Genomic DNA, 26,022 nt, shown 5'->3' with positions numbered 1-26,022 from the left:
GCCTGAGCTACCTGTCCCTCCTTGTCTGAGGAGTACAACATGGCAAGTCGTGCACTGGGACACTATGTGTGATTCTCCCAGGCCTGGGGCATGGGATACGTGCATCTGTCTCAGGGAAGATGGCTGAGCAAGGTGCTCATCTTTTGAACCCATACGGAATTTGAGATCCGACATGGTCCTGGAGATAACCCAAGGCCAACATTCACTAACTGGTCACTAACAAAAATTAACAATAATTAGCTGTGACTATCCAAAGAGCACAGACTCATAGACCAGAGAACTAGTGACGTTAGTTCTTGGTGGAAGTGGCAAAGGAACTGAGGTGGTGGGGAGGGGGGTGCACTCCCTTATACAGATGGAGCCAGTGATGCCATTCCAAATACAAGCGTGCTACTGTACCCCCCAGGGGCAACTGCTTTTCTGTACAGCTCAGCATCAGAGCTGCTGAATCCCATTAGTGGGAATACACAGAGAATCTGCTCTTGTGACTTGACACTGCTTCTGGGTGTTCCTCAGACAGAACTAGACTGGGGTGGCTGGGCAGTACCTGGCCAGACATGCTATTGATCCCAGATCCTGGATCTGGCTGTTCTAATGGTTTCAGCAACATGGCCCAGTCAAGGGGAGAAGGGAAGAGTGGCGACTCAACAGCAGTGCAACAGGCATTAGTACTGTAATGGGCCAGCATGCTCTGCATACAGGAATAAGCTGGTAACTTTAGGCTCCCTGCCTCACACCACAGCCTTCCTTCTCTGAATGAGGTGACCTGTCGTCAGGTCCAGGATGTAACACAGCACCTGCAAAACAAACAGCACAAAGCAGAAAGCCCAGATACTTCACAGGGAATCTCTCCCCCACCAGTTTGAGTCTCAGCATGGTTCAGAGTGAGAAGGTGTCTATCACAACGCACACCATCACATCTGGCCCTGAGTAGCTCCCTTGTTAACAGACTCAGTAGAGAGGCCAAGGAGACTAAGTCCCCCTTTCCCACTTAGTGGGAGCTCTTCAGGCCTAGGGGTAAGGCACACTGGCAGGGAATGGAGTGTGCACCTCCCATCAGCACAACCATCTCACTTTGGACTGAAAATAAGCCTCCTGGCTTTGCAGAATGCCTCTACCCTGGGACTTTGGCTAATGGAGGTACAGTTCATTCCCTTCTTTTGCCTACTTAATGCCCATTCCCAGCTGGATGGCCTGTATTTCTGAGGGCTGGGATTCCCCAGTCACTGTGAGATCTCTCTGGTGTCCAGGCTTCGAGCAGAGGGAGCTCTGATACACTCATCTTAGGGAATGGGCCATGAGTGTGAGCTGTGAACCGCTCTAGATCCTGCTCCCCAGGCCATATATCAGGGAGTTACTGTTCATCTGTAACGGGCCAGTTCTGCTTCTCTCTCAGGCTGGCTCCCTTCTTGCTAGTCACTCTCTATGGGGCGATTACAGTCAAGAGTGGCCCTAGCCTAGGGTTACCATACGTCCGGATTGCCCTGGACATGTCCGGCTTTTTGGTACTCAAATCCCCATCCGGGGGGAATTGCCAAAAAGCCGGACATGTCCGGGGAAATAGGGAGGCAGCATAAGCCAGGGTCCGCCCAGCCCCAGCACAACCCATCGGGTCCGCAGTGCAGCCCAGCCGCCCGGCTACATTGTAGCGAGCTCGGGTGGGGGAGGGGTGGGGCGCAGCCGCAGAAGGCGGCGAAGGGGCCGCTGCTGCCCCCGTAGGCCGGGCAGACCGCGCGCCCCAGCCGAGCCCGCAGGACCATGGGGAGGCCGGGCCCAGCCAGCGGCTCGGGCTTCCCTCATGGGCGGGGACTCACCGGCCACTGGGGGAACCTTCCTGTGGCCCCGTCACCCCACACGGCAGGAAGGAGGCTGCGGGGCAGGGAGTGCGGCGTGTGCCGGGGTTGCAGGGACCCGCGCTGCCCCGGTCGCCGCTGAGCAGCCGAAGCCCCTGCCAGGCAGAGGCTGTCAGGGGAGCAGGGCAGGCGGGGGGGGGCAGAGGCTGCAGGGCGAGGAGGAGCAGGGCAGGTAGGGGCATAGATGCTGCAGGGACAGGGGGGTGCAGGGGCTGCAGGGCCAGTGGGGAGTGGGGGGGGTGCAGGGGCTTCAGGGTGAGTGGGGAGCAGGGAAGCACTTAGCAACCCCCAACCAAGATCAGAGTGGGAGGGAGGAGGGGGAAATGCGGGGTGCTCAGAGGAGGGGGCAGAGTTGGGGCAGGGACTTTGGGGAAGGGGTTGGAATGGGGGCGGGGAAGGGGCGGAGTTGGGGCAGGGCCGGGGGCGGGACTGGGACCCTGTGGAGTGTCCTCTTTTTTAAATGTTTGAATATGGTAACCCTACCCTAGCCATTTTGCCAGCCAGGTCAGAAAACATTTTTGGTGCCCTCCTGCCCTGAGTGGCCAATCAGCAAGCAAAAAAGGCCAGCCAATCAGCAATGAGGAAAACAAAAAGCCAAGTAGAATAGCAGTACTGTGCCCTGGAAGGAGGCGCCTGCTTGCCTGACCCTAGAACCAGTCCTGAGTATAGTATCATCTGGCTCCACACGAATCCAAGGGAGGAGACAAATGACCATTACTGAACAATTCTGCAGAGGTCAGGGTTCTGTACCATTAAAACAATGCAGCACAAGGGAGCCCTAGAATGCAAAAATCATAGGGTAGGCCCCCAGAATGAAAGATTGGCTTAAAAGTCATGAGATTTAAAAATATAAATCTGGGCAGTTCTTTTATCTTCTGAGCACTTAGGGTGCACTCAGTTCACATTTTCAACATTTTCTCTGCAACCATAAATACTAGAAACTTTCATTTTTAAATAAAAGCTGTGATTCTCACGCAATCTCAATCCCAGTAGCTGGGGCTTTAAGAAAAATACCAGATATGGGGAGACACATCATAAACTTGTGAGAATTGGCAACACAAACTGCTATCAGACAGAAGGTTCTTAAGGGAAAAAAAAAGAAAGTGTTTCAGCCGTGACTGAACTAGGTCAGATCAGGAAAAAGCTTTATTTGCAAAGAAAATACTGACAATTTACATAAACTTACATCCCAGTTTATATACATTATGTATATTTTATATACAGATAGTGTCTTGAATGAAGATGCTGATTCACAGCGCAGCATCACTGTATCACTGTGCAGCTCACACAACAGTAAGATGGGCTCGGAGTTGCTGTATCTTTGACCAAAACTCCTCTGCCATAATATTTTCATTAACGAGCCCGAGTGGAGGTTTGCTGGAAGCAATGATTCATAAACCGTTTACTCAATTAAAGGAAATGACACACAAACCTCATCTTGTAGGGGGTACATTTGTAAAGGTATTCAACAATGGCAACAAAATACATTATTGCTTCCTATTGCAAACTCAAGTGGGTAGAGTATACAATCCAGGAGCCAGAAACACTTATCTGCAGGATGATGGGGGGGTAATAAAAAGGGGGGAGGGACCTTGCTGAATAATGGGACTCAGATTCAGCCTGCAAAAACTAGATGGCTGGCACTGCTTATTCCAAGTCACCAAGGTTTTGTTCCCAATGCTCCCAACAGGCACAGTCTGCTCTCAGAAGAGATAGCTGGAAGAGATGGAGGCACAGAATAATGAGACCAGTACTACACTGCTATTTGTTTCAACAGTGAGTGAGCTTCTGTATGCAGCAAGTAGTGTTTAGCCTGCAGTCAAACTTATTTGCAGCTTTTCTGCATTCCAATCAGATTTGAAAGCATCTCAGTGAGATGCCTAGCCTGAACACAGCACTTGTGGATAAATCCTCAATTCAGTGGGGTGACCTTTAGGCTACCATAAAATACATAATTGCTTCTCTTTGCTCTAGAAACTTGTGGCAATGCTGCTGTGTGCTGGAGAATAGCAACAGGATTCTATTTCGGGGCAGGAGGCAATGGGCACTAAAACTGGAAAGACCAGTAAGTAGCTGGACAGCTTTGGAAGCTTGACACTAATTCTCTTCTTCACTGTCTCTCCCAAGAGGGATAAAAGGGCAGAATTGCAGAGATGAGGGGGATCTCCCAACCTGTGATGGCTCCCCCATGGTTGTGAGAAAAATTGAACCATCTAGCTTCATTTGTTCAATTCAGAATGCTTTTCTAAACACAAATGCTGGCACTCTTCCAGCAAAGCATTTTAATTTCTAGTGTTCTTTAAGAGGAACATCGCAGTCTAGTGATGACCAGGCATGACTGTCAGTAGGAGCAGGGCTATTTGAGACCTCAATAGGTTAAAAAGGCAACCTGCTTATCTGTGTAAGAAAGGCACTTGGGGATAGCAAAGGCAGCAGGTCAATCATTCTCTGGTAATCAGCTCACAACTAAAGGCATCTACTGCAGATATTAGCTTCTTTTAACAATGGCCTGACTGTAGCAGCTTTTCCAGTTTCTCTAAAAATTGTCTCCACAGAAAGAGTTTTGGAGGTTTACAATTGTATATTATAAATCAGTAACCATTTGCTACTTTTCTGCAACTGGGGTCCAGCTAGCAATAAAATGACAGTTAAGGCTCACTGGTAAGGGCGGAGGAAGTAGATTGCCACTCAAAGGGAAAAGGCTGAGACACAAACAGGAAGGCAGCAGGGGCTGCATTTGCAGAGCACAGCACTACACACCAGAATTCCCGATATGCTCGACATTTGTCCATTAACGAAGCACTCACTTTTCTCAACCTGATTAGCAACTGACGCCTGTCAGAAGACATCACAGTGGATGACTGAAGCAAGCCCCTATTTTCCCTCGTATCTTGTTAAACTCTCTCACAGTGCCTCTTTTCGCCCTGCTGACTACAATCTGGTCTCACACCTCTTCTGCTCAACTCCTTTCTTTGCACCATCAGAAAATTAAACAGGGGCCCTGAGATGTCTCAGAAAGAATCCATGCTATAACCTAGGTTGGGGTGGACAAACTTTTTGGCTTGTGTGCCACATTGGGGAATAGAAATTATATGGCGGGCCATGAATGCTCACAAAATTGGGGTTGGGGTGTGGGAGGAAATGAGGACTCTGGTTGGAGGTGCAGATTCTGGGGTGGGGCTGGGGATGAGTTTGGGGTGCAGGAGGGTGCTCTGGGCTGGGACCGAGAGGTTTGGAGAGGGATCAGGGCTGGGGCAGGGGTGCAGGAAGGGGTCAGGTTCCGGCTGGGGGTGCGGGCTCTGCGGTGGGGCTGGGGATGAGAGGTTTGGGGTGCAGAAGGGTGCTCCGTGCTCAAAGGGTTTGGAGAGCGGGAGGGGGATCAGGCCTGGGGCAAGAGGTTGGGGCGTGGGGAGAGGCTTGGGGTGCAGGCTCCGAGCGGCTCCCAGAAGCAGTGACATGTCCTTTCTCCGGCTCCTAGGTGTGGAGCGGCCCCTGACCCTCAGAGCAGGGCCATGCCGTGGCTTCCAGGAGCTGCATGGTGCAGCCCCCGACCCAGTGCCTCAGCCAGGGAGCCGGAGTAGGGCCGAGCTGCATGGTGTGGCCCCCGACCTGCCGCCCCGGCTGGAGTGCCAGAGAGGGGCCGAGCCGCGTGGTGCCATCCCGACCTGGCTCCCTAGCAGCAGCTCGCGGACCGGTTTAAAATGGCTCGCAGGCCGGACCGTAGTTTGCCCACCCGGACCTAGGTGAACTTGCAATAAGTTCGTCATTTTAATAATGTAGTCTAATACTCCAGTAATGAGATTTTGCTGCTAGAGAAGCCATTTGGTTTTCATTTATAAAAATGTTCTTTATGGCTCAATTCACCCTCTCATGTAATTATATTCACTTATGCCAGTGATGAATATGGCCCTAACATACTATCAGAGTTCTTCAGGTCATGTGCTCCCCAGTCTCCTGTGCTCGATGCTGTGGAACTCAAGTTATACTGAATTCACCATTTGATGTAATGCAAAATCAGAAAAGGTGCATTCCACTAACTGAACATACAAGAAATTAAAGCTGATGAGGAAGGCGCTATTCTGTTCCTTCCGGAGTCCTTCATTGCTGTTCTATGTACATGCCAGGAGGAGGGCTAGACAGAGATACATGGTGCTCCCACAGTGAGTGTTCTGCCTTTGCACAGATGGAATATTGCTGCTTAGTGGAAGCCTTATCATTCAACTGGGAATCATGGGGCCTAGCAGAATGGGACACAAGAGCATAACTAACTCCATCATGCTCTTCCCTGTCATTTCACTACTTTTGCTTGTCCCTAGTCTTGTCGTTTAAGTAGACTGTATTCGAAAATATACTTGTTAATGAGTTGGTTAACAGAGGTTCCCATCACACACATTTCCCAACTTCATTGTTATCAGAAAAATATGTCTTTCCAATTGATTCTGAGGGAAACAAACCGCTGAAAACTAGTTAAATGTCCTAATGCTCATGCTAGTCCAACATGTTGAGGCTGGAAAGGAGGCAGATCATATGAAGAAAAGAGTAATAGGGAATTTGTCATGCACTTATGGCATAACTATACCCCTCCAATGAGTAGTGAGGCCTGAACTCAAAGGCTAGTTCCCCCTATGATGCATTTCTCTCATAGGAATGGCAGTCTTTGGAAGGTGCTTTTCTCCTTACACATTGACATCGCTCATTATGAATGAGGAAGAACAGTGAAGCTAAGGGTACTCTGGGCTGAAGAGTATAGGTTGGAACCTTAGTTGGCCAATCCAATTACTGCCTTTGTGGTGCTGATAGAGGGTCATTTTCAAATGCCAATAGGTTATCGCTGTCAAGTAGCCCTTATTGGTAAAAAGGAAGGTAGCACCAGGCTGTCTGTTTAGGATTTTCTTCCAATCTCCAGAAATTCATTTTTATTTTAATATATTGACTGAGCTATCACCCTCCCATATATAATCTGTATTTTGGGGGAAAGCTCTGTTCAAAGATGGCCAGTTTATTTTTTTTAAAAGGGTATGATACAGAGGAGTGAATAAAGCCCTTTCCCCTTCCCGACTTCAAGTACAGCTCTTAGATTTAGATCTCACCAGTCAAATGGAAATAGTAGGAAAGAGCTGCTCAGAAAGCCTGAAGAAACACAGTCTTCTAATTTTTCCATTAATGCCTAAAAGGCACATTGGGAATAGAATCAGTCGAGTCCAGAGAAAAGAGAAGTGGGAAGGGTGTGTATGCATTGGACCAAAGTTTTCAGTACAGGTCGTGCTGGAAAATAGTGTAATAAGTGGTGATTAACTGTCTTTCTGATAGAGAAGGGCAGACAAGAAATGAAAGATTCTTCACTAGTATAGAAAAAGAATAAAGCACCTAAAACCCAGCACATAATTGCCAATAACACAGAAAAGATTTATGTTTGCTTGTATATGTTAATCGTAAAAATACCCATTTCAGTGGATGCTGCAGAGAGTGAGTGTGTGTGTGTGTGTGTGTGTGTGTGTGTGTGTGTGTGTGTGTGAGAGAGTGAGTATCCGTGTTTGCAGCATGCTGCACTATGAAGCCTATGTAAATATTTCCTCATATGCAACACGTTAGTTTTGTAAAATCACAAGTTGCTGTTGCAACACCACCACTTCCAGGAAGTGCCCATTAGAGCAACTTAAACCTCTGGGCACGTGGCCGGAGCTTAAAAGTACCAGTGGCACTGAAACATCTTGTGGTCATTGCTGCCTAGAGCATCTCAATGCTGGGCTTGCAAAATGCTGAGAGAGTTTTTTATGTGGTATCATTTTATTTTGTGACTATGTTTTAATGCTCATCAAATGCTCATTACATTTGCAGCCTGCTTCCAAGCCTGGTACAGAAGTACTCAACCTACTTATTCTTACAGTCCAGAGGATGAACACCACTGACTAGGGCTCATTCTCACCTTTCACACTGCAACGCCATTGCCCTAAAATAGAATTTTCCCTCGTAGGTGGAGAAACCCCACAGATTTCTTGCCCTCAGTGTGCAAAGGCAGCAGTGCATGAATGCCTAGAGAGAACAACTCATCAGAAAATCTGTCTTTTCTTGCCTTCTGCCACTGCCATGGATGCTATAGCTAGTGCAACATAAAAGCAGGAAACCCATATCATTCTCACCACAAATCTCTGGTGAGGACCACAGAGCAGAATATCAGTGCAGTAATACTTGAAACACTGAGGCAAGAAAGGACATGCTAGCCTTTTTCCTCACAATGCTTTCTCAACTGCCTTTCCAATACAAGTCTCCATGCAAATCACAGGTGACCTTACTCTTCCTGTATCCACGTAAAGAAATAAATAGCTCTGGATCAGTTTTCTTTGTGGCTGGATTATAGAACCCCCTCATATTCTTATGAAAAGCAGCACTGTGCAGTTCTGGGAGACTCCATGTATATGCCAAGTTCATCTAAGATGTTGGTGCGTCTCCTAGCCGTATGGCCCCAAAGAAAGTTGTGTGCTTGCTCATGTTGATGGAGATGTCAGCATGGACCATTTTCACTGCAATCTTCTGCCTGGCTTTGAGGAGGCAGACCCCAGCTGTGTAACAGGTGTTGAAGTTGGTCTTGCCTGTCTCAATGCTCCGGGTGCACTGTAGGAATGGCTTTTCATCCACCACCACCTCATAGCTGGCAAAATCTGTGAAGTTTATGTAGTACACCTATGAAGCAGGAGGAAGAAATGGTGTTATGGAGAGGCAGAGGTGTGTTTGTGCACCAGGAAACCACCCACTTCTTGCTGCAAATGTACTCATGCACGTGCACCTTTCCTCAATTAAACACGGATCACTTCCATAGTCCCTCTATACCTACATCTACAGTGGGCTGGCTCACTCTGAGCAAGCAACACATACAAGACTTTTATATGCATCTCCTATTAACACAAACATGAGGGTGAGCAAGCATTCAAGTATTTGTGAATGGAGGCAAACCCCACAGAAGCAAAGATCTAGGTGAGAATCCTGACAGGGACCAGCACAGCTTTCTCTTTATTAAAAAGGGAACTCAAGTGCTGCTGTAAAATAAAATATATTTAAAATATGCCACTAACAGAAAACTACAACCAGACTTAACCATTACAAATAGCTTCTCCTTTTAAAAGAGCCTATTTTAAGCTCAGGTCCTCCTTGACCTATCTGCCAAGTCTAGTTTTCAGGATCCCAGAGCCCCCTATAACCTGCCATTAATAATGCTCTAGGATGAACTATCTGAGGTGCTTTCAAAGTCATCTGCTATTACAGGGGACACACAGACTCTTGAGCTCAGGCCTGGGCAGGTAAATGAAAGGGGAAATGATCTTCAAATACTTGGATTGAATGTATAATATTAATAGACCTGCTATTTTTAAGTCCACCCAGCAATTCTGGGTTGATTCAGGACATTTCAGTTTTAACCTTGTTTTATTTTTATTTTCCTGCAAAAGCTGTTCCACTCCCTTTAAAACATTGATACTGAAGAACTGAAGGATGTATGGTAGAAGTCTGTATGGGGAGTGGTGATCTCAGAGGACAATGGCAGGACTCATCCATCTGATGAGGAGAAGCCAGTCATCCTGGAGGCAATGGGTATTTGTTAGTTTTCCATAGTCTGTGGACTTTCACTGAGTTGTATCCCATCCTGCTGATGTACAGCTGAAAGGAAATCCCATCACTGCACAGAAACTGCCCAATAGAAGCTCATCTCCACCTCACTGCTAGCATATTGCCCCAAACAAAGAAAAAAGTTAGCTCTACTTTTTCACAGGACAAAGTCTTCAGTGCTGAAATGCTGTTGCCAGCAATTGTCAGTGTGAGTTTAAGGGAACAATTTTACTCCAATTTGCCGCCTATATATTGGTGCACAGCTCCATGGAAGAGACTCTAAGATTAACTCATTGATGTCTGGAGTCTGCATTGCCTGCCTTGGAACTGTTACTTGCAGACAGACAAGTCATAAGAAGATGCAGTTGATACTATAAGTCTGGAGTAACGCTATTTTAATTATGGAGCCTCATGGAAGCCCTTTTGCCAGTTGCAGAGATTCTAAAATCTGTTCCAGTATCTATATAGCTGTTCTCTGCAGAGGTCAATGCAGACCCTATGGAGGGACTGGGATGTTTAGAAGCTCTGCAGCTGCCTCATTTCCTGTGGAGTTCAGAAGCTCCAGGATATGGGTTATCAGAATATTGAGATATCCCAATTAAACAATCCTTCTCCTGAATAACACCTGGGTGGAGGAAACAGTTCTCTGGGAGATGCCATGTTAAGAAATGTGCTGTATAATCATAATCATCATCAGCCTCTATTTACACAGCACTTTGCATCCTGGTGGATGCCAAAGCCCTTTACAGACTACATACATACATACACTGCACTCATCTCTGGAGTGAACTGCAGCAGCAGTTTTACAGCACACAGCCATGCTACACAATGATTTTGGAAGAGTATTGTATCCATTTAAAACCACAGGAGGAAATTGGGAGGCGGACTGGAATTACCTAACTTGGAATTTGGCCAGGACAGCAGGGCTAACAGTCCTACATTTATAAACGGTGACATGGGATCTTAAATTATCATAAGTAGTCAGGACTTTGGTTTTATATATCCCTTAAAAGACAGCACCTCCAGCAGCAAAGTGACCTCTAGCTTCCTTCTGGGCTTGTTGTTCAGTACTGACTTGGGATGTGAGTAACTGCACAATAGAATGTATGGAGAAAAAACCAGCAGGATTTATGGCATATGGAATTTTGTATTGAGTCTGCATGTATGCTCAGTAACTAATCCCTTGTAGCTTGTATTATGGTATAATACATGACCTTGCACTCCCAAAGATTTTACATCTTCCTCCTCTACTCACATCCTACAACATGAAATGGTTCAGAGCACATACAAGTTCCTGGCCTTTGCTGGCTCTCTGGAGCCCCCTTGTGGTTCATGCAAGGCTTTGCATTTTGAATACAGGAATAGGAGTTAGGCCTAGGACCGTACTCACTTCTACCTGACTATAGATGAAGTATGTGCCGTCCACCAGTACCTCCAGCTCCCCACTGCGTGCATGCAGCTTAAACACCTTGGGGTTCATAATGATGCGAGACCAGTCATTGAGCACTCCACCTGAAAGATCTCAGTATGAGAAAATGGCAGTCACTCAGTACCCGTCAGAATGAAAAGCGCAGTAGCAATACAAACACAACTACAGATTACAGATATCTTACATATAAAATAAAAGAATACTAAAGTTGCGAAGTCAAGCACTCAAAGTTAGGAAATGCCAAAATTAAGAATGCCAGTAGATTAATTCAGCCCTCTTCTGTGAAAGCCTTATGATACTGTCTTTAATTTCATGTTATACTATTTCTTGCACAAGCATCCTGCCTCATTCAGTGTAACAGGTGGATGGTGCTCACTGAATAGTAGATATTCAATATTTCTTTTCAGCATTCAGTATTTGGCCCTAGGCCTCATTTACTAAACATCATTAATAGTTTGGACTGAATACAGAATGATTATTTCCTCCTGGGTGTGTCTGTGGAACGCTCACCATAATCTGGGTGCTTCACAGACATTAATTAATTTATTCTGACAACACTCCTATGAGGAGAGGTACTATTATTATCCCCATTTTAGAGGTAGGAAACTGAGGCACAGAAAGAATAAGGCCAAAATTGTCAAATGTCCACTAATTTTGGGTGCCCAACTTGAGACATCTAAGGCCTGATTTTTCAGCGTACTTCACATTTACATAGCACTTTATGTATTCAAAGAACAACTCCCATTGACTTCAACTGCAGTTCTGAGAATTCTGCACTTCTGTAACTCAGGCTCCAGGTGTCTCATGTTGGGCACCTGGAGAATAAAGGAACATATAATTAGTGGCCTCCTGTGAGAAGTTTGGTATAAGTGACTTACTTAACATCACATAGGAACTCTGTGGCGGAGACAGGTAGAATTCTATTCTCCAGGGCAGCATTCAATTGCCTTTACCATGAGACCATCTTTTTTCTTTCTGCAACCTCCTGCCTCATTCCCTGCAGAATTTCTAACTTCTTCAACAAATGAGGCAAAGTCCTATAGATAACAGCCTAATTCATTACACAACCCTGATTCATCCCCAGAGGAGGTACATCCTATGCATGAATGAAGTGAGGTCATGTGGGAAGAATAGTATGTGATCCTGTAACTAAAGGCTGTCTCATAAATGCATATGCACAAGGGGGTCAAATTAAGTTTGCATGGGCAACCTTGATTCTGTCATTTCCTAACTTTTGAATGCTTGACTTTGCAACCTTAACATTCTTTTAACATGGTTTCTTTGTATGTAATTTTCTAGATTAAAAAAAAAAATCAAAATAAAAACAAGAATTTCATCATGTGGTACTATACTGTCTAACACTTGAGTCTTTAATGAGGCTGGAACCTTTAGAACTATAACACAGACCTCTACCACTAGACCTAATGGAGTAATTGGTAGCAGTAGTAGACTGTTATCCTCTATATGAGCCAGCCACTAGATGGGGATGAGACACACACTGTGCTGGTTCTTTTCACAGCTATTTGCTGACAGCAGGGGACTGTTGGGATCCACGAATACTGTTTCAACTTACAGGTTCTGTGGGGGAATGTGCTCTAGTGGTTATAGACGGTTCTACCCAGTTCTCCCATGCCTAATTCTTTTGTCCCAGTCTCTCTCTGCTCCTATCCCTTCCCCACCAAACCTGCCTTTCCCTTCTTCTTCTGTCTACATTCAAGGCAGTGTTTCCTTCCTTCTCCTCAAGGCTGCTGGGTGGCAGCGGGGGAACCTCTGAGAATGCAGGAGTGAATCTACTTTGCTCTCACTTTTGGTGCCAGGCACATTAGCCTCCAGAAGCTGGGAGGAACAATTGCAGGGTAATTCCTATTAATAAGTTCTATGGGAATGGAGCATGCTCACTGTGGTTGCCATGGAGCTCTGTGGTGATGGAGCATGCTCAGTACAGATGGAATGTTCAGAGCATTTTACTGCCAAATGTGCATACTTCTACTGAGAATGTACAAACAGTAATTTTCAAAGGCTTTTAATTTGGTGAAATTTGGATGTACCAAAGGGGATCTCTCTTGACCTGTGGGTGACCCACTTGCCATATTTCAAGTCCCTGCTTGAAAGCAGGAACCTCTCAATGAAAGTTGCAAACATTAAAAAAAAAAACCAACCACCACATGCAAAACAATGTGTTCTCCCCTAATATAATTATCAGAAATAGCTGTAACATTTCTCTGAAACTTCAGAAAAAGTTCAGCCTGAGGTAGACACTTGGCATGAGAACTTTAGCACCAATGGTTAAAGTCTGGCAATGTTATAAAGAAATGAAAATACACTCTTTCAATGGATAGTATGGAGCAGCCTTAACTATAAACATTGCTGTCAGCTCTACCTATATTAGCTAAGAGGCAGTAAGGGGCACCCACTTCCCCTCTCCCTCCTCACTACCTCCCATGCAGCCCTCAGAGCACTCTACAGCAGCCTCCTATGTGTGAATGGAGAGCATGCGGAGCTGTAGCTACTCTGTGTGTCCTCAGTTGGCCTTGCTTAAATCAACCTCTGTACGAGATGACTGGCAGATGCTGATTTTTTAAAAAAGGCTCCAAAGGTGATCCTGGCAATTGCAGGCCAGTAAGTCTAACTTTAGTACCAGCAAACTGTAGTTTAAACTACAATAGTTTAAACTACAATAAAGAACAGAATTATAGAATATTAGGGTTGGAAGGGACCTCAGCTAGTCCAACCCCCTGCTCAAAGCAGGACCAATCCCCAGACAGATTTTTGCCCCAGATCCCTAAATGGCCTCCTCAAGGATTGAACTCACAATCCTGAGTTTAACAGGCCAATGCTCAAACCACTGAGCTACCAGGCACATGGATAAACACGATTTTTTGGGGGAAGAGTCAACAACACAGCCTTTGGGAAATCATGCCTCATTGATCAATAGAATTCTTTGATGGTGTCAACAAACATGTGGACAAGGGAGATCCAGTGGATATAGTGTGCCTGGACTTTCAGAAAGCCTTGGACAAGGTCCCTCACCAAAGGCTCTTAAGCCAAGTAAGGAGTCATGGGAGAAGAGGGAAGGTCCTCTGATGGATCAGTAACAGGTTAACAGACAGAAAACAGAACATAGGATTAAACATTCAGTTTTCACAGTGGAGAGAGGTAAATAGCTGGGACTCCCAAAGATCTGTACTGGGACCAGTGCTGTACAACACATTCATAGATGAGCTGGAAAAAGGGGTAAACAGTGAGGTGGCAAAATTTGCAGATACAAAATTACGCAAGATAGTTAAGTTCAAAGCAGACTTCAAAGAGTTACAAAGGGATCTTACAAAACTGGGTAACTGGGCAACAAAATGGCAGATAAAATTCAATGTTGATAAATGCAAAGTTATGCACACCGGAAAACATAATCCCAACTATACACAGAAAATGATGGGGTCTAAATTAGCTGTTACCACTCAAGAAAGAGATCTTGGAGTCATTGTGGATAGCTCTCTGAAAACATCTACTCAATGTGCATCAGCAGTCAAAAAACCTAACAGAATTTCAGGAACCATTAGGAAAGAGGGAAACAGAAAATTTCATAATGCCAGTTTATAAATCCATGGTAAGCTCATGCCTTGAATACTGCATGTAGTTCTAGTTACCCCATCTCAAAAGAGATATTAGAATTGGAAAAAGTACAGAGAAAGGCAACAAAAATGATTAGGGGTATGAAATAGATTAAAATGACTGGGACTAATCATCCTGGAAAAGAAATGACTGAGCGGGGATATGATAGAGGTCTATAAAATCGTGACTGGTGTGGAGAAAGTAAATAAGGAAGTGTTAGTTACTTCTTCTCATAACACAAGAACTTGGGTCACCCAATGAAATTAATAGGCAGCAGGATTAAAACAAACAAAAGGAAAAAGAAGAACAGGAGTACTTGTGGCACCTTAGAGACTAACAAATCTAGATTTGTTAGTCTCTAAGGTGCCACAAGTACTCCTGTTCTTCTTTTTGCGGATACAGACTAACACGGCTGTTACTCTGAAACGAAAGGAAGTATTTCTTTACACAATGCACAGTCAACCTGTGGAATTTATTGCCATGGGATGTTGTGAAGGCCAAAAGTGTAACTGGGTTCAAAACAGACTTAGATAAATTCATGGATGACAGGTTCATCAATGGCTATTAGCCGAGATGATCAGAGATGCAATCCCATGGTCCGGGTGTCCCTAAACCTCTGATTGCTAGAAGCTGGGATTGAATGACAGGGGATGGATCACTCGATAAATTGCCCTGTTCTGTTCACTGCCACTGAAGCATCTGGCACTAGCTGCTGTTGGAAGACAGGATATTGGGCTAGATGGACCATTGATCTGACCCAGGATGGTCATTCTTATGTTCTTATGAGTGTCTTGGGATACTACATGGGAAATATGATCAGTGTTCCAGTGATTTGGCTTGGGTCGAGGCAGGGGAGCACTTATCACAGAATTTCTCCCCTTCCAACACAACCACAAGAGTTGAACCACAGGGAGAAAGGAGGCATCTGATGAATCTTGTGACCCTCCTATGGGCAGAGAGAAAAGAAACCTTCATGTAAATTGGAGAGGGACATAGGATCAGTTTTGAGGGGGAAGAGAGCATAAGCTCAATTTTACTGCAGGATCAAAATTACTGGAGGGAACAGCAACACATACAGGATCAGTTTTACCGGCAGAGGAGAACACAAGGTCAAATTTGCTGAAGATGAGTAGAGGGAGAAAGGGTCAATTTGCTAGGTGAGTTGATGAGAAAAGATTTAGTAAGTTTTGGGGAAGAAAAGAACATCAACTGGTTGGATGGGAGGATCAACTGGCTGAGGGGTGGGTACTTAGGATAGATGGAGCTGGACTGAAGTGCTTGATAGATTGGAGGTCAGAGATTTGGGGAAGCTGAGGTGAAAGTGAAGCGTGTGGGTAGAGATTTGATTTGGAATCTAGGGGGTTAGAAGAGTAGAAAAGTCCACTGATTGGGAACTTTGGGAAGGGAACAGAGAATTGATAGGGACAGAGAATGTATTGATGAGACTGGGAGCTATAGAATGGAGTAGGGTGCTAGTGGACAGAGGATGGATTGCTGAAAAATGGAGGCAGGCATAGGATACATTCAGGACTGAAGGGAGGGCAGAAGATAGACTGGGGAAGAGGACTGGTTAGTCTGTGGAGGGGAGAATGGGGACTGATTGTTCAGTTGGTTTGAGGAGGCAGATAATCTATTTGGAGGTCAGCAAGTGGGCAGAGGATGGACTGGGACAGAGAATTATTTGGTGAGACTTGTGTGTTTTAGGATAGTGGAGAAGAGGATGGATGAGGCATAAAAGATAGTTGGACTGATGGGGCTGGAGGCAGCAGAAAACCTCCCTAAGTGACAGTAAGACTAACAGAGGACCATATTGAGAAGACCATGAGTTGAATTAGTGTCTCATACGATGCAGTATATTGCATAGAGAGCCCAGCTATGAAATTGAGGGTGCAGGATAGGACCCTTTTAGTGGTTGACAATCTCTTGTCATTCTTACCATTCTTTACTTGAATTGCTGACCCTTGGCCCTGGAGATGAACCACAGCTGGCTGCAAATAAGAGTACAGCAAGTTAAAATTATCCAGATGCACTGCTTTATTCTACTAAATAACCTTATTTATCTTTCTGTGGAATTGATGATCAGGATATAAAGTTCAAAGTAGTCATTGCAGACCTCCAGAATATTGCTGGCTGTGCACAACTAGGCAAGAGGACTCATTATTATTTTCTTTGTGTCAATGTGGATTTGAGTGCATTCATTTATATTTAAAGAGTACAATTCATACAGTCTTTACCTTTTCCATTTGAAATTCCTTGTACATCAGGAACGCTTTTTGTAAATGATGGAGTGGGTTAAAATAAACCAATGACAAGAGATTTTTTAAGGTATTTTAAGAAGGTGAGAAAAGGTAGCAAACTGTTCAGTAAGCAGCAAATCAAGTGCTTCCTCTGGCATTTCCAATGGTAAAGGTGATTCTGGTAATTTCTTTTGGTATTTATGTGAGTGTAACAACCATTTAGCACAAGATGTTCATTTATTCAGGAAAGTTACCACAAAATGGACATTTAGAAAATGTACCCTTGTAAAATTAAAAAAAATAAAAAAAATCTAGCCAACTCAACTGACATTTCCCCCCAAGACAGAATCAACCAACCTGTGTCTCCCTGGAGCCAGCTTTGTCTGTGGCACCTGCAAAATATAATATCCACAAAATAAAGATGGCACTTGAGAAACTCCTGCAAAATCAGATGGAGCAGATCTCCTGTCTACTGAGTAAAAAAACAGTGGTTTTCCTAATGGAACCACATCTTCAGTGGGAAGGAAGAAAGACAATGAGTGACATTGAGCTTAACAATTAACAGGTCTCTAAACTGGAAATGCTGCATTCCATCTTTCCTCTTGGTTTGAAATTTTATCTGACAAATCAGGAGTCCCCAAACTTTATTCAACCTGTTTTCATTAAATAGAACGAATTGCAGCAACCCTCATCTTGATTATGGGGGTGCATCCTCCAAAGACTACAGGTTCCATACTGCAATGCTCCAGTTCATTCTGGGCAGCCAGACCACACAATGGGACCTGTTATCTTTGTGACACAGATCTCTTTAATAAAGATAAGGGTCACTGTGGACTGCACTGTAGAAGAACTAAGGATTGCAAGTTGCCTATGAGCTGCATTTTGGCCACTCCTAGTATACAGACTGAAAGCCAGTCAGTTTTCTCTGAAAGCCCCATTAGGGAAAGGGTAATAAACCTTGTCTGTCTTCAGGAAGGATGTTTCAGTGTTCTGTTATCTCAGAAAATGAATTAAAACAATATATAGGGAGAGTGAAGTGAAAATGGGAAGTGCAGGAAAAAATATTTTCATGTGAACCAGGTGAGAGGCAAACAGACTTGCTGCCTGGGACTACTCTGAGACTAACTTAACAATTGTCTCAGACAGCAGCTTTTCTGATCCAGTCATGTCCTTCCCAATGGTTTACCACATCAGATATGTGGATTAGGACAGATTAGCTTGTTGACCAATATTACAAGCAGGGCAGCCTCAAACCAATCCATCTGACAACTCATACATAGGAGTTACAGCTGATTGTAGACTTCAGTACCAATGAAATTCAGGCTCACTGGGAGGTTAATGGGAACAAATACTTTGATAACTTCAGAGAGAATGCTTAGAAATCTGCAAAGTGCTTTACAGACAAAAATGAAGCTTCAGCACCCCCTGTGAGGTAGACAAGTGTTACACTCATTTTACAAATTGAGAAATTGAGGCAAAGAGAAAGGAAATGACTTAAGACCTTACAGGGAATTGAAGTAACAGTACCCAGTTTTTCAGTCCCATGCTTCAACCACTAGACAATGCTGCTTCTCAAAGAGAGACAGAAGTAACTGATAACACATAGCTATATGTAGATATTAATCTAGTTTCCTTTGGCTGCTCTATTTAGCCATAGTGCTAGTCCCATAGCAGGTCATGTCAGGATACTAGCTCCTGGCAGTTCACTGCTACTCTCACCCAGTGGAATGATTATGGATGGGGCATTTAAGTAGCATTTTTTTCTTGCAAATAGAACAAACGTAAACAGTGTGGAACCTATAGCAAACCAGAACAACCACATGATCCTCTTGCCTTCATTGTTTGTTATCACTCACTGTGTTATGTCAAAACGTAGTCCAAGTTCTTTGGGGCAGGGATCAGGTCTTATTTGTCTGTGAAAGGCCAGGCTTATCTATGCACTGCACAGTACTAGTTAGTGGAGCAGCACTAGTTAGGCTAGCTGGGGCAGACATAGTAGCCCATCTCCAAGCTGTCCCGCTGAGCTGGTAAGGACAAAGAGGGTTTTTAACCTCTTTTTTCTCCCTCTCCAGTTCTAGTTTGGAGTACTAGTGTCTGCATCCTGATGAGAGACTGTACATGGCACTTAGAAAATGAACCTTCTAATACTGTTATAATAACAGTGCAGCCCCACTGCCTCAGGTTAGAACTGAAGGAGAGGTCTCTGGGTAGGTTCTATTCAGTTTTTATGCCACTCCCATCACGATGGTATTTCCCCTCATTACTGTGGTCTGCAAAGCATCTGTCCAATTAGGATTTAAATAAACACCTACCTGAAGGGCCCTGAAGCCCAGGTGGTCCCTGGGGGCCAGGAGGACCAGGAGGACCAGGAGGTCCCATTACAGTTGTGCCTGGAATTCCAGGGATCCCTGGGATTCCTGGGGGGCCCTGGGGTCCAGGAGGTCCTGGTGGCCCTTGAGGACCATTGGGTCCTGGAGGACCAGCCTTTTTACCTGAAAAACACAAGATAGTGTGTTAGGCCCTCTGCCTACTGAGCGTGGCACTAAAAAGCTCTGAGTTGGCTTCCCTGTACCCTCCCATAAGAGAACAGCAGGTAGCTTCCTAGTGAGTGAGAAAAAGGAAGACCCAGGATCATGTTCTCACATTCTATTCCAGCAGTCAGCCATGTTGGAGCTGGTGAGAGAGAAGCTAAAAGCATGATCAAACAGCTAGCTCAGATTTTGTGATTCAGCCCAGAATGTGATGTTATTGTGTGAGACAATCTGGATCAGATGACAGATAGTGACCAATGGTTGGCCTTTTCATCAGGTGATTGCACTAGCCCTTGTTGGGTAGAAGAAGGTGGGTTCAGCAGGGCTTACAATATGAAGAGAGAAATTGAACATGAAGGAAGCAGGTCCCTTATCGGACAAATTCCTTGAGATGTATATAAATATTTTTAATTAGGACTAAACATTCTACAAGGCTGTTCTGTAATCTAGACTGAAGAGGAGAGAGGGAATCTATTGTCCTGGAGCAAGAATCCTCAGACAAACATGGAGCTGAACCTTCGATCATAAAGATCCAGTTCATCTGCCTGCTTGGAAATCCTGTTGTATTGTGTTCATATGTGGGACATGCACTGAGCATAAAATTTGGGTGCTCTAGATTTGCAGTTTTGCTCTGGAAAGGCAGGCTGGTTGACTAGGGTACATTTGGAAAAAATATATAGGCTTCAAAATACTTCCTTGAAGAACATGGTCCAAATAGCCCATCCACAGTCTGGGGGCACTGCATGGAGAAGAAGCTCCTTTGATCATTTAGGGATAAGAGAACAGAGAGCACTTTCTGGGCTCTCCAAGCACCCCCTGAACCTAAGTGGGCCACTTCCCCCCATAATAACAGCCTTCTCCTGATGCCTGCTAATGTAGTTAGCCCTGATAAGGGCTCATCTAGATTTATACCCCCCAAAATTGCATGAGTGTGTGGTGGTTGTTACAGTTGTACATAATATAACTTGTGTTTGTTTTTTAAAACATAGGAAATTACATTGCCCGTTGAACCTTAATTCAGTCTCTTTGTGCACATGTAGAGGTGACTGAACTTCAAAATTTCCAATCTGAGGGAAATTAAGAGATTTCAAAATTTGGTTTTGTCCCAAATCAGGACAAAAAGTCAAAATCTCAAAATTTTTCGTGAAACAAAATATTCTTACAATAGTTTGTTTCAATAAGGTCAAAACATTTTGATGATAAAATTATAACATGAAAGTCAAAATGATAAAGTCAAAATTAAACATTTAGATAATTTCCTATGAAAATTCTGATTAAAATTCTGTGAAATGTTTCAATTTAATCAAATCAGTGTTTTCCGGTAGACAACTTGTGTCATGAAATTTTTGACCAGCTCTATTTTTTCCCACAGGACCTATGTCTCATTCACTGCACAAGCTGGATGTGCTCTGGGGATGAACGAGGCTGACTGTAGGTTCCTGCTTCATTTGTTGCAGAAGTTGAAGGGTGTGCAGTGAATAAGGTAGGGGATTGGAAGGAGAGAGGAGATGGTCTTGTGATTAAGGCAGATGAATGCCAAACAAACTAAATTCCATCCACAGTCTTCCTATGTGATACTGAGTAAGTCACTTAAACCAAAAGTCTGGCATGTGGCTGCTAGTTAGTTGCATATCCCTCATATTCTGAGTGTCCAACTTGAGACATCTGGGGGCTCGATGTACAGAAAAATGGAACACACACAATTACAAGTCAAGTCAACAGGAGCTATGGATACTCAATAACTCTTCCAGTAAGGTAGTGTGGTCTATAGGAAGGAGCAGCGGGTTGGGAATCAAGCTAGCCTGAGTTCTAATCCTTGCTCTACCACTGATTCACTGTGTGGCCTCAGGTAAGTCTTTTCCCCCTCAGTTTCCCCATCTATAAAATAGGGATAATAATGCTCTCTAATACTGCACTGGAGATAAATTCATGAATGTTTGCCAGGCATTCAGATACTATTGTAATAAGTGCTTTAGAAAAAAGACTGAGGCAATGAATAATTTAGTATTAGTTGCAGGCTTTGGAAGATGTGCAGTAAACAAGGCAAGGGCTACTAGCAGCATGATGAGGATACCAATATTGAACAGCTGTCTCATTCCCTGAGCACTGTCCAGCCTGCACGTTGGATGAGGCAGTGGTTGCAATAAAATAAAAAGGGAATAAGTAAAAAACATCATAATGCATATGTACAAGGGGACCTAACTATGGCTGTCTGTGCAACTTTAATTCTGGCATTTCCTAACTTTTCAGAGCTTGATGTAAACAATTTTCTTTTAATGAAGTTTAAAAAAAAAAAACGTATATTTTTATAACAACTCTTATTTTAAAGAGCGTTACAAGCTTATAGGAATCTCTTTACCCACCAAGGAAATACAGCCATCTCTGGGATAGAATATAAACAACTGTTAATCAGACCACAACAGTAGTTTAGGACAGGAAATAAAAAGACCACTAGAATTGTTTCTAAGGAAGTTACTGCACTTCTGTCTATCTATGTCATGGTGCAAAATTAAATAATCTCATTATTTTTGGTGAGCACAAAGTTGGAAGGGCTTCCCCGCTTTGGTATGTTCTAAGCACACACCACTGCCTAGCAGTTAACAAGGATGCCTAGAATCAGAGCTGCTGTGCTATCTACCTACAACTGATCACACTGCCTTTCCTGAATTGTTTGATTGAACATGCAGGTTTTTTTCTTTCATTAGGTGGCGCAAAAGTTCATTTCTTGTCTCTATCTGAAATGGAAGTTAGACAGTCACCACTCCTTGTACATCTTAGTATACAGAACTGAGAGCTGACTACTTTTATGAAATACTAGAATTCTCTCATTCTCTCCCCCATGTTCCCTGGGCCTGCTCTTCTATTTTGAGTTATAAGAAAATTAAAAACTAGACTGTAGTATTTTTAAAGCAGAAATTTGATTTAAATTATTTTATGAAAAGGTACATGTCTTAGGAGGGTGGGCAGAAGTTGTAAAAGCAGACAAAGTATATTGTTGGTAGTATCTCTGTCCCAATTAGCATGCATGCCTCTTCCAATCTGAGCTGGCAGGTGGTTGAGTACTCTTTCAATCCCCAAGCTCTCCTCCCCTATAGGATAATTACACATTTTTGAAATTATTACTTTGAATCAAAATTCAAATCCTTACACATCTCCCATAAAGCATTTTTATTAAATTCCTTTGATTTATATCATTCTCTATCCTAGACTACCTTAATACAGGATCAAATGTGCACTTAAGCCAGATTCACTGCTGTCTGTCCTTGCTCTGCCTTGGGAATCAAGATGGAATACACACTACAGCTGTTTTAACTAAATCCTGCCCCAGAGGGCTATTTTGCTACTTCAGGTGTAAAACAATTACCTGTAATTCTGATGCAACACATGAGCACATGGTGCATCAAGTTATTTAAATGAATTTTCCACTATGCAGTGAATCTGACTTGCTAACCTACAAAGTAGAAACAGAGCTGTACAGTAAATAGTGAGGCGATCAGTCCAGAGCTGAAGAGATGTATAAGAATTGCTGTATCTGGAAGATGGGCAATAACTTTCTTCAAATTTGGTAAAAAAGAGCAAGCAGGCAACTTGTGGGGGATGATGAGGTACTTAGTTGCCCTATCTCCACCTCAAAACATGTTACATAAATCACTTTCTTGGGCAGCATTCCACCCATACTTGAAACCCTTTGCCCACAGGAAATGAGCCAGAGTTATTGAGAAAGAGTGAGCGAGCATGAACGCATGTATGCTTGAAACTGTGTATATAAAACAAGGGAAGAAATCACAACATGGAAATGTGTTGGCATATCCTCTCAAAAAACTCCTGAAAGTATTCAGTATTTGACTGTGAGCCAAAAGAGAAAGCTGATACTTATGGTTAAGTAGATGGCATCTGCATGGCTCCTGCATAGCAGACGATGCCTTGCGTAGAGTTGCCACATACCATAAATCTAGCTAGATTTCACAGGGTCCTCATGCGATCACCAACACCGCCACAGAAGAGCTTTATAGAGCGTGTTTTGATTATCTGATTCCCAGCTTGCCAACTCTGTCTTCAGGCAGTATGCAGACACTTCCTTTCTTAAAAGCAAGGGGAATTGAGACTTTTTCTGTTTTAGGTCATGCCAACCAATGAACAATCACTGTTTTTGCAAAATATGGCAGCACCACAGAAACTGAAAGATATTGATTAATACAGTACTACCATTTTTTCCTCTGCTGCGCCAAAGCAGTTAAAATGTCATAATTATAACTTCCTATGAGGCCTCTAGGTCTACTGATCCTAGATGAGAGGGATTAAGTTTTCAGATTTTTTTTTAAAACTAGGTCTTTAGAAAATATAATATTTAGGGCGCCTTTCCTAGAAAACATAGACAGAGTTCTCAACTGTAGCCAGCATCAGCCACAGTTTCAGATTGTTTGTCCACAATGATAGGGAGGCGGAGCCTTGTGGCGGGTGGGGACTAAGGCCCACCTCAGCCCCATACTGGGAAGAGGCTGGCGCTGCCCTGAGCCTCAGGCAGGCATGAAGCCGTGCCAGAGGGAATCCGGGACAAATGCTGTCCCAAAGTCATTCAGCCCAGGACCGGGACTAGAAATATACATTTTGAGACTGTCCCACCCAATTAGGGACGGGTGGTCTCCCTATTTTAAGCACATGCTTACCTCAGTTCTTATTCAGCAAACACTTACACATATGTTTAACATTAAGGACACGTATAAGTTCTTTGGTGAACAGGGATGGACTTAAGCATATGCTTAATTTAAATGCATGAATAATGCTTTGCTGAATCATATCCTAGATCAGTACTGCACTATCTTTGAAGCATGTGGGCTACATCTGGAGGAACACAAGCACTGCACACAGCAATTTTTTTCCAAACTTACAATGTTCTGTAAATGTACACAAGAGTTTACAGAATACACAAAAAGGATACTTCAAGGATTGCAAAGGAAAGAGTAACAGTAGGTAGGCTGCAAAGAGTCCTGTGGCACCTTATAGACTAACAGACATATAGGAGCATGAGCTTTCGTGGGTGAATACCCACTTCTTCAGATGCCAAAGTAGGTCGGCTGGCACTGCTTCTTTGAAACCAGTTTCCTGACATCAGACCTTTGAGAGGGAGTCTGGTAGGCAACTGAGGTGTTTTGACTTGTTAGATTCCTAACAAAAAGTCTGTGCAGAAACATAAATACTTCAAAAGAGGGCTGCAAAATAGCAGCTCTCAGGTACTATATACCACTGCAGCTCAACTGGGCTAACACGCTAAATTATCTAATTAATATAAAATAAACTCGTTAATAAGCACTTTTAAAATATATTACTGAACATTTTGAACAGCTTGAAGGATGTGGTATTAGAGTCTGATCCAAAGCCCTGAAGTCAATGGACTTTGGCTCATATCACTAAAGACATGCTTGCTAAAAAGTTAGGCTTATTGCCAACTAAACTTTAAGAATCAGAGATGATGATGAAAATCATTTTAGTGAAAATGACATGATGAAGGACAAGCAACCAATGACAGGTTGGCCCATGACCCAGCCAACTGCATTTACAAATATGAAAGCTTGGGAATTATTGGTATACTATGCAGCTAATTACAACTCCATCCCCTACACTGCCTCCTCTGAATACTGATGTGCCAGCTCTTAGGGGGGGAAATTAGTAAATGCCTATCTTTCTAAACATGAACCTGCTCAATGATGCAATCACTACAACAGAAGTGGAAAATTATATATATGAGGCAAGGTATACCTAGACTGATAAGAGTAAAAATGCCACTTGTCCGGTATTCATATTCATCAGAGAAAGTTCACAGCCAAAAGTAGCTTCTCATTTGCTAGAGAGAAGTCATTGCAGTGAGCAAGTAAATTAAATTAGATTTTTAACTTACCCTTTTTCTTGTTTTTAACTGAACTTGGACCTACAAAGAGAAAAGAAAGATACTGAAATTCACAGTAAGCATTCCCTCTATAACAAAACACCAAGGAAGGTGGCTGGAATGTGATTCAGCGCAAAAACAAAATAGCAAGGTAAGCCAATGCTGTGGAAAGCATAGGCCTATGATCAAATGATCTGTTAGACCCAGGCACTTATGTGAAATCTTCCTACTGTGTTGCCTTCTCTCAAACTGATGATCTGTAAACTATGATGGTTGATATCAGAACTCAGTATAGTGAATTTTGGTGAAAATTTCTAACAGAATTTCTCTTTTCCTTTTACCATCTGTTTCTGGACTACAGCAATTTTATGACGGAAAATACTTTTCATCCCTGCAGTCATGGTTCTATTAACACATATAGACAAATTTTCACCTCAACCTCTAAACTGCCCACAATTTTGCACATAGGTTTTGATCATGCATCTCCATGTGCATGCAAAAATTTGGTACACAAAACTGCAAGTACAACTGTTGAAGTTTGGTTGAAGCTCTTTAAAAAATGTGACAGATAAGTTTAATTTTTAAGTGCTCCCTCTCAGAATGAATTTGGTCATCACTATAACTGCATAGTCATAATGTATTCATTTATGACCCATGTGCGTGACATATGAATTGCCATTGTAATTTAATTTAACGTAATGGACACTTAAAGGGAGTGTCAACATTTTCAGCTGTCAGTAAGATCATAGGATTAATTTCTTACGAATGACTTCGTAAAGAAAACAACCCTAAGAACTCCTTTGAACTTATACGTTCAAGAACTTTCACCTAGTCAGGTATGTAAGTGTTGGCCTGATTCTTAAACACCATCTTGCACTCC

The 26,022-nt window shown here is 43.5% G+C and overlaps 1 protein-coding gene across 6 annotated transcripts in view; it reads right to left on the bottom strand.

Moving 5' to 3' along the window:
- Positions 1 to 2,981: 2,981 nt before the first annotated feature.
- EDA (ectodysplasin A) overlaps positions 2,982 to 26,022 on the bottom strand; it is a 191,469-nt gene continuing 168,428 nt past the window's right edge. Inside the window, exons 3-8 of one of the 6 annotated variants that reach the window (XM_054040681.1) lie at positions 25,155 to 25,184; positions 19,040 to 19,219; positions 17,085 to 17,119; positions 16,427 to 16,478; positions 10,843 to 10,973; positions 2,982 to 8,534 (exon numbers count right to left, since the gene is read on the bottom strand). In XM_054040681.1, the coding sequence (XP_053896656.1) occupies positions 8,283 to 8,534; positions 10,843 to 10,973; positions 16,427 to 16,478; positions 17,085 to 17,119; positions 19,040 to 19,219; positions 25,155 to 25,184 (680 nt within the window). In that variant the 3' untranslated portion in view covers positions 2,982 to 8,282. The remainder of the gene's footprint in view (positions 8,535 to 10,842; positions 10,974 to 16,426; positions 16,479 to 17,084; positions 17,120 to 19,039; positions 19,220 to 25,154; positions 25,185 to 26,022) is intronic. The other 5 variants (XM_054040682.1, XM_054040683.1, XM_054040685.1 and 2 more) reach the window with 5 other exon arrangements.

The sequence above is a fragment of the Malaclemys terrapin genome, chromosome 9, assembly GCF_027887155.1.
Source record: "Malaclemys terrapin pileata isolate rMalTer1 chromosome 9, rMalTer1.hap1, whole genome shotgun sequence".
Classification (NCBI taxonomy): Eukaryota; Metazoa; Chordata; order Testudines; family Emydidae; genus Malaclemys; species Malaclemys terrapin.
The sequence above is the reverse complement of the archived record's forward strand: the minus strand, read 5'-3'. Positions and strand labels throughout refer to the sequence as shown.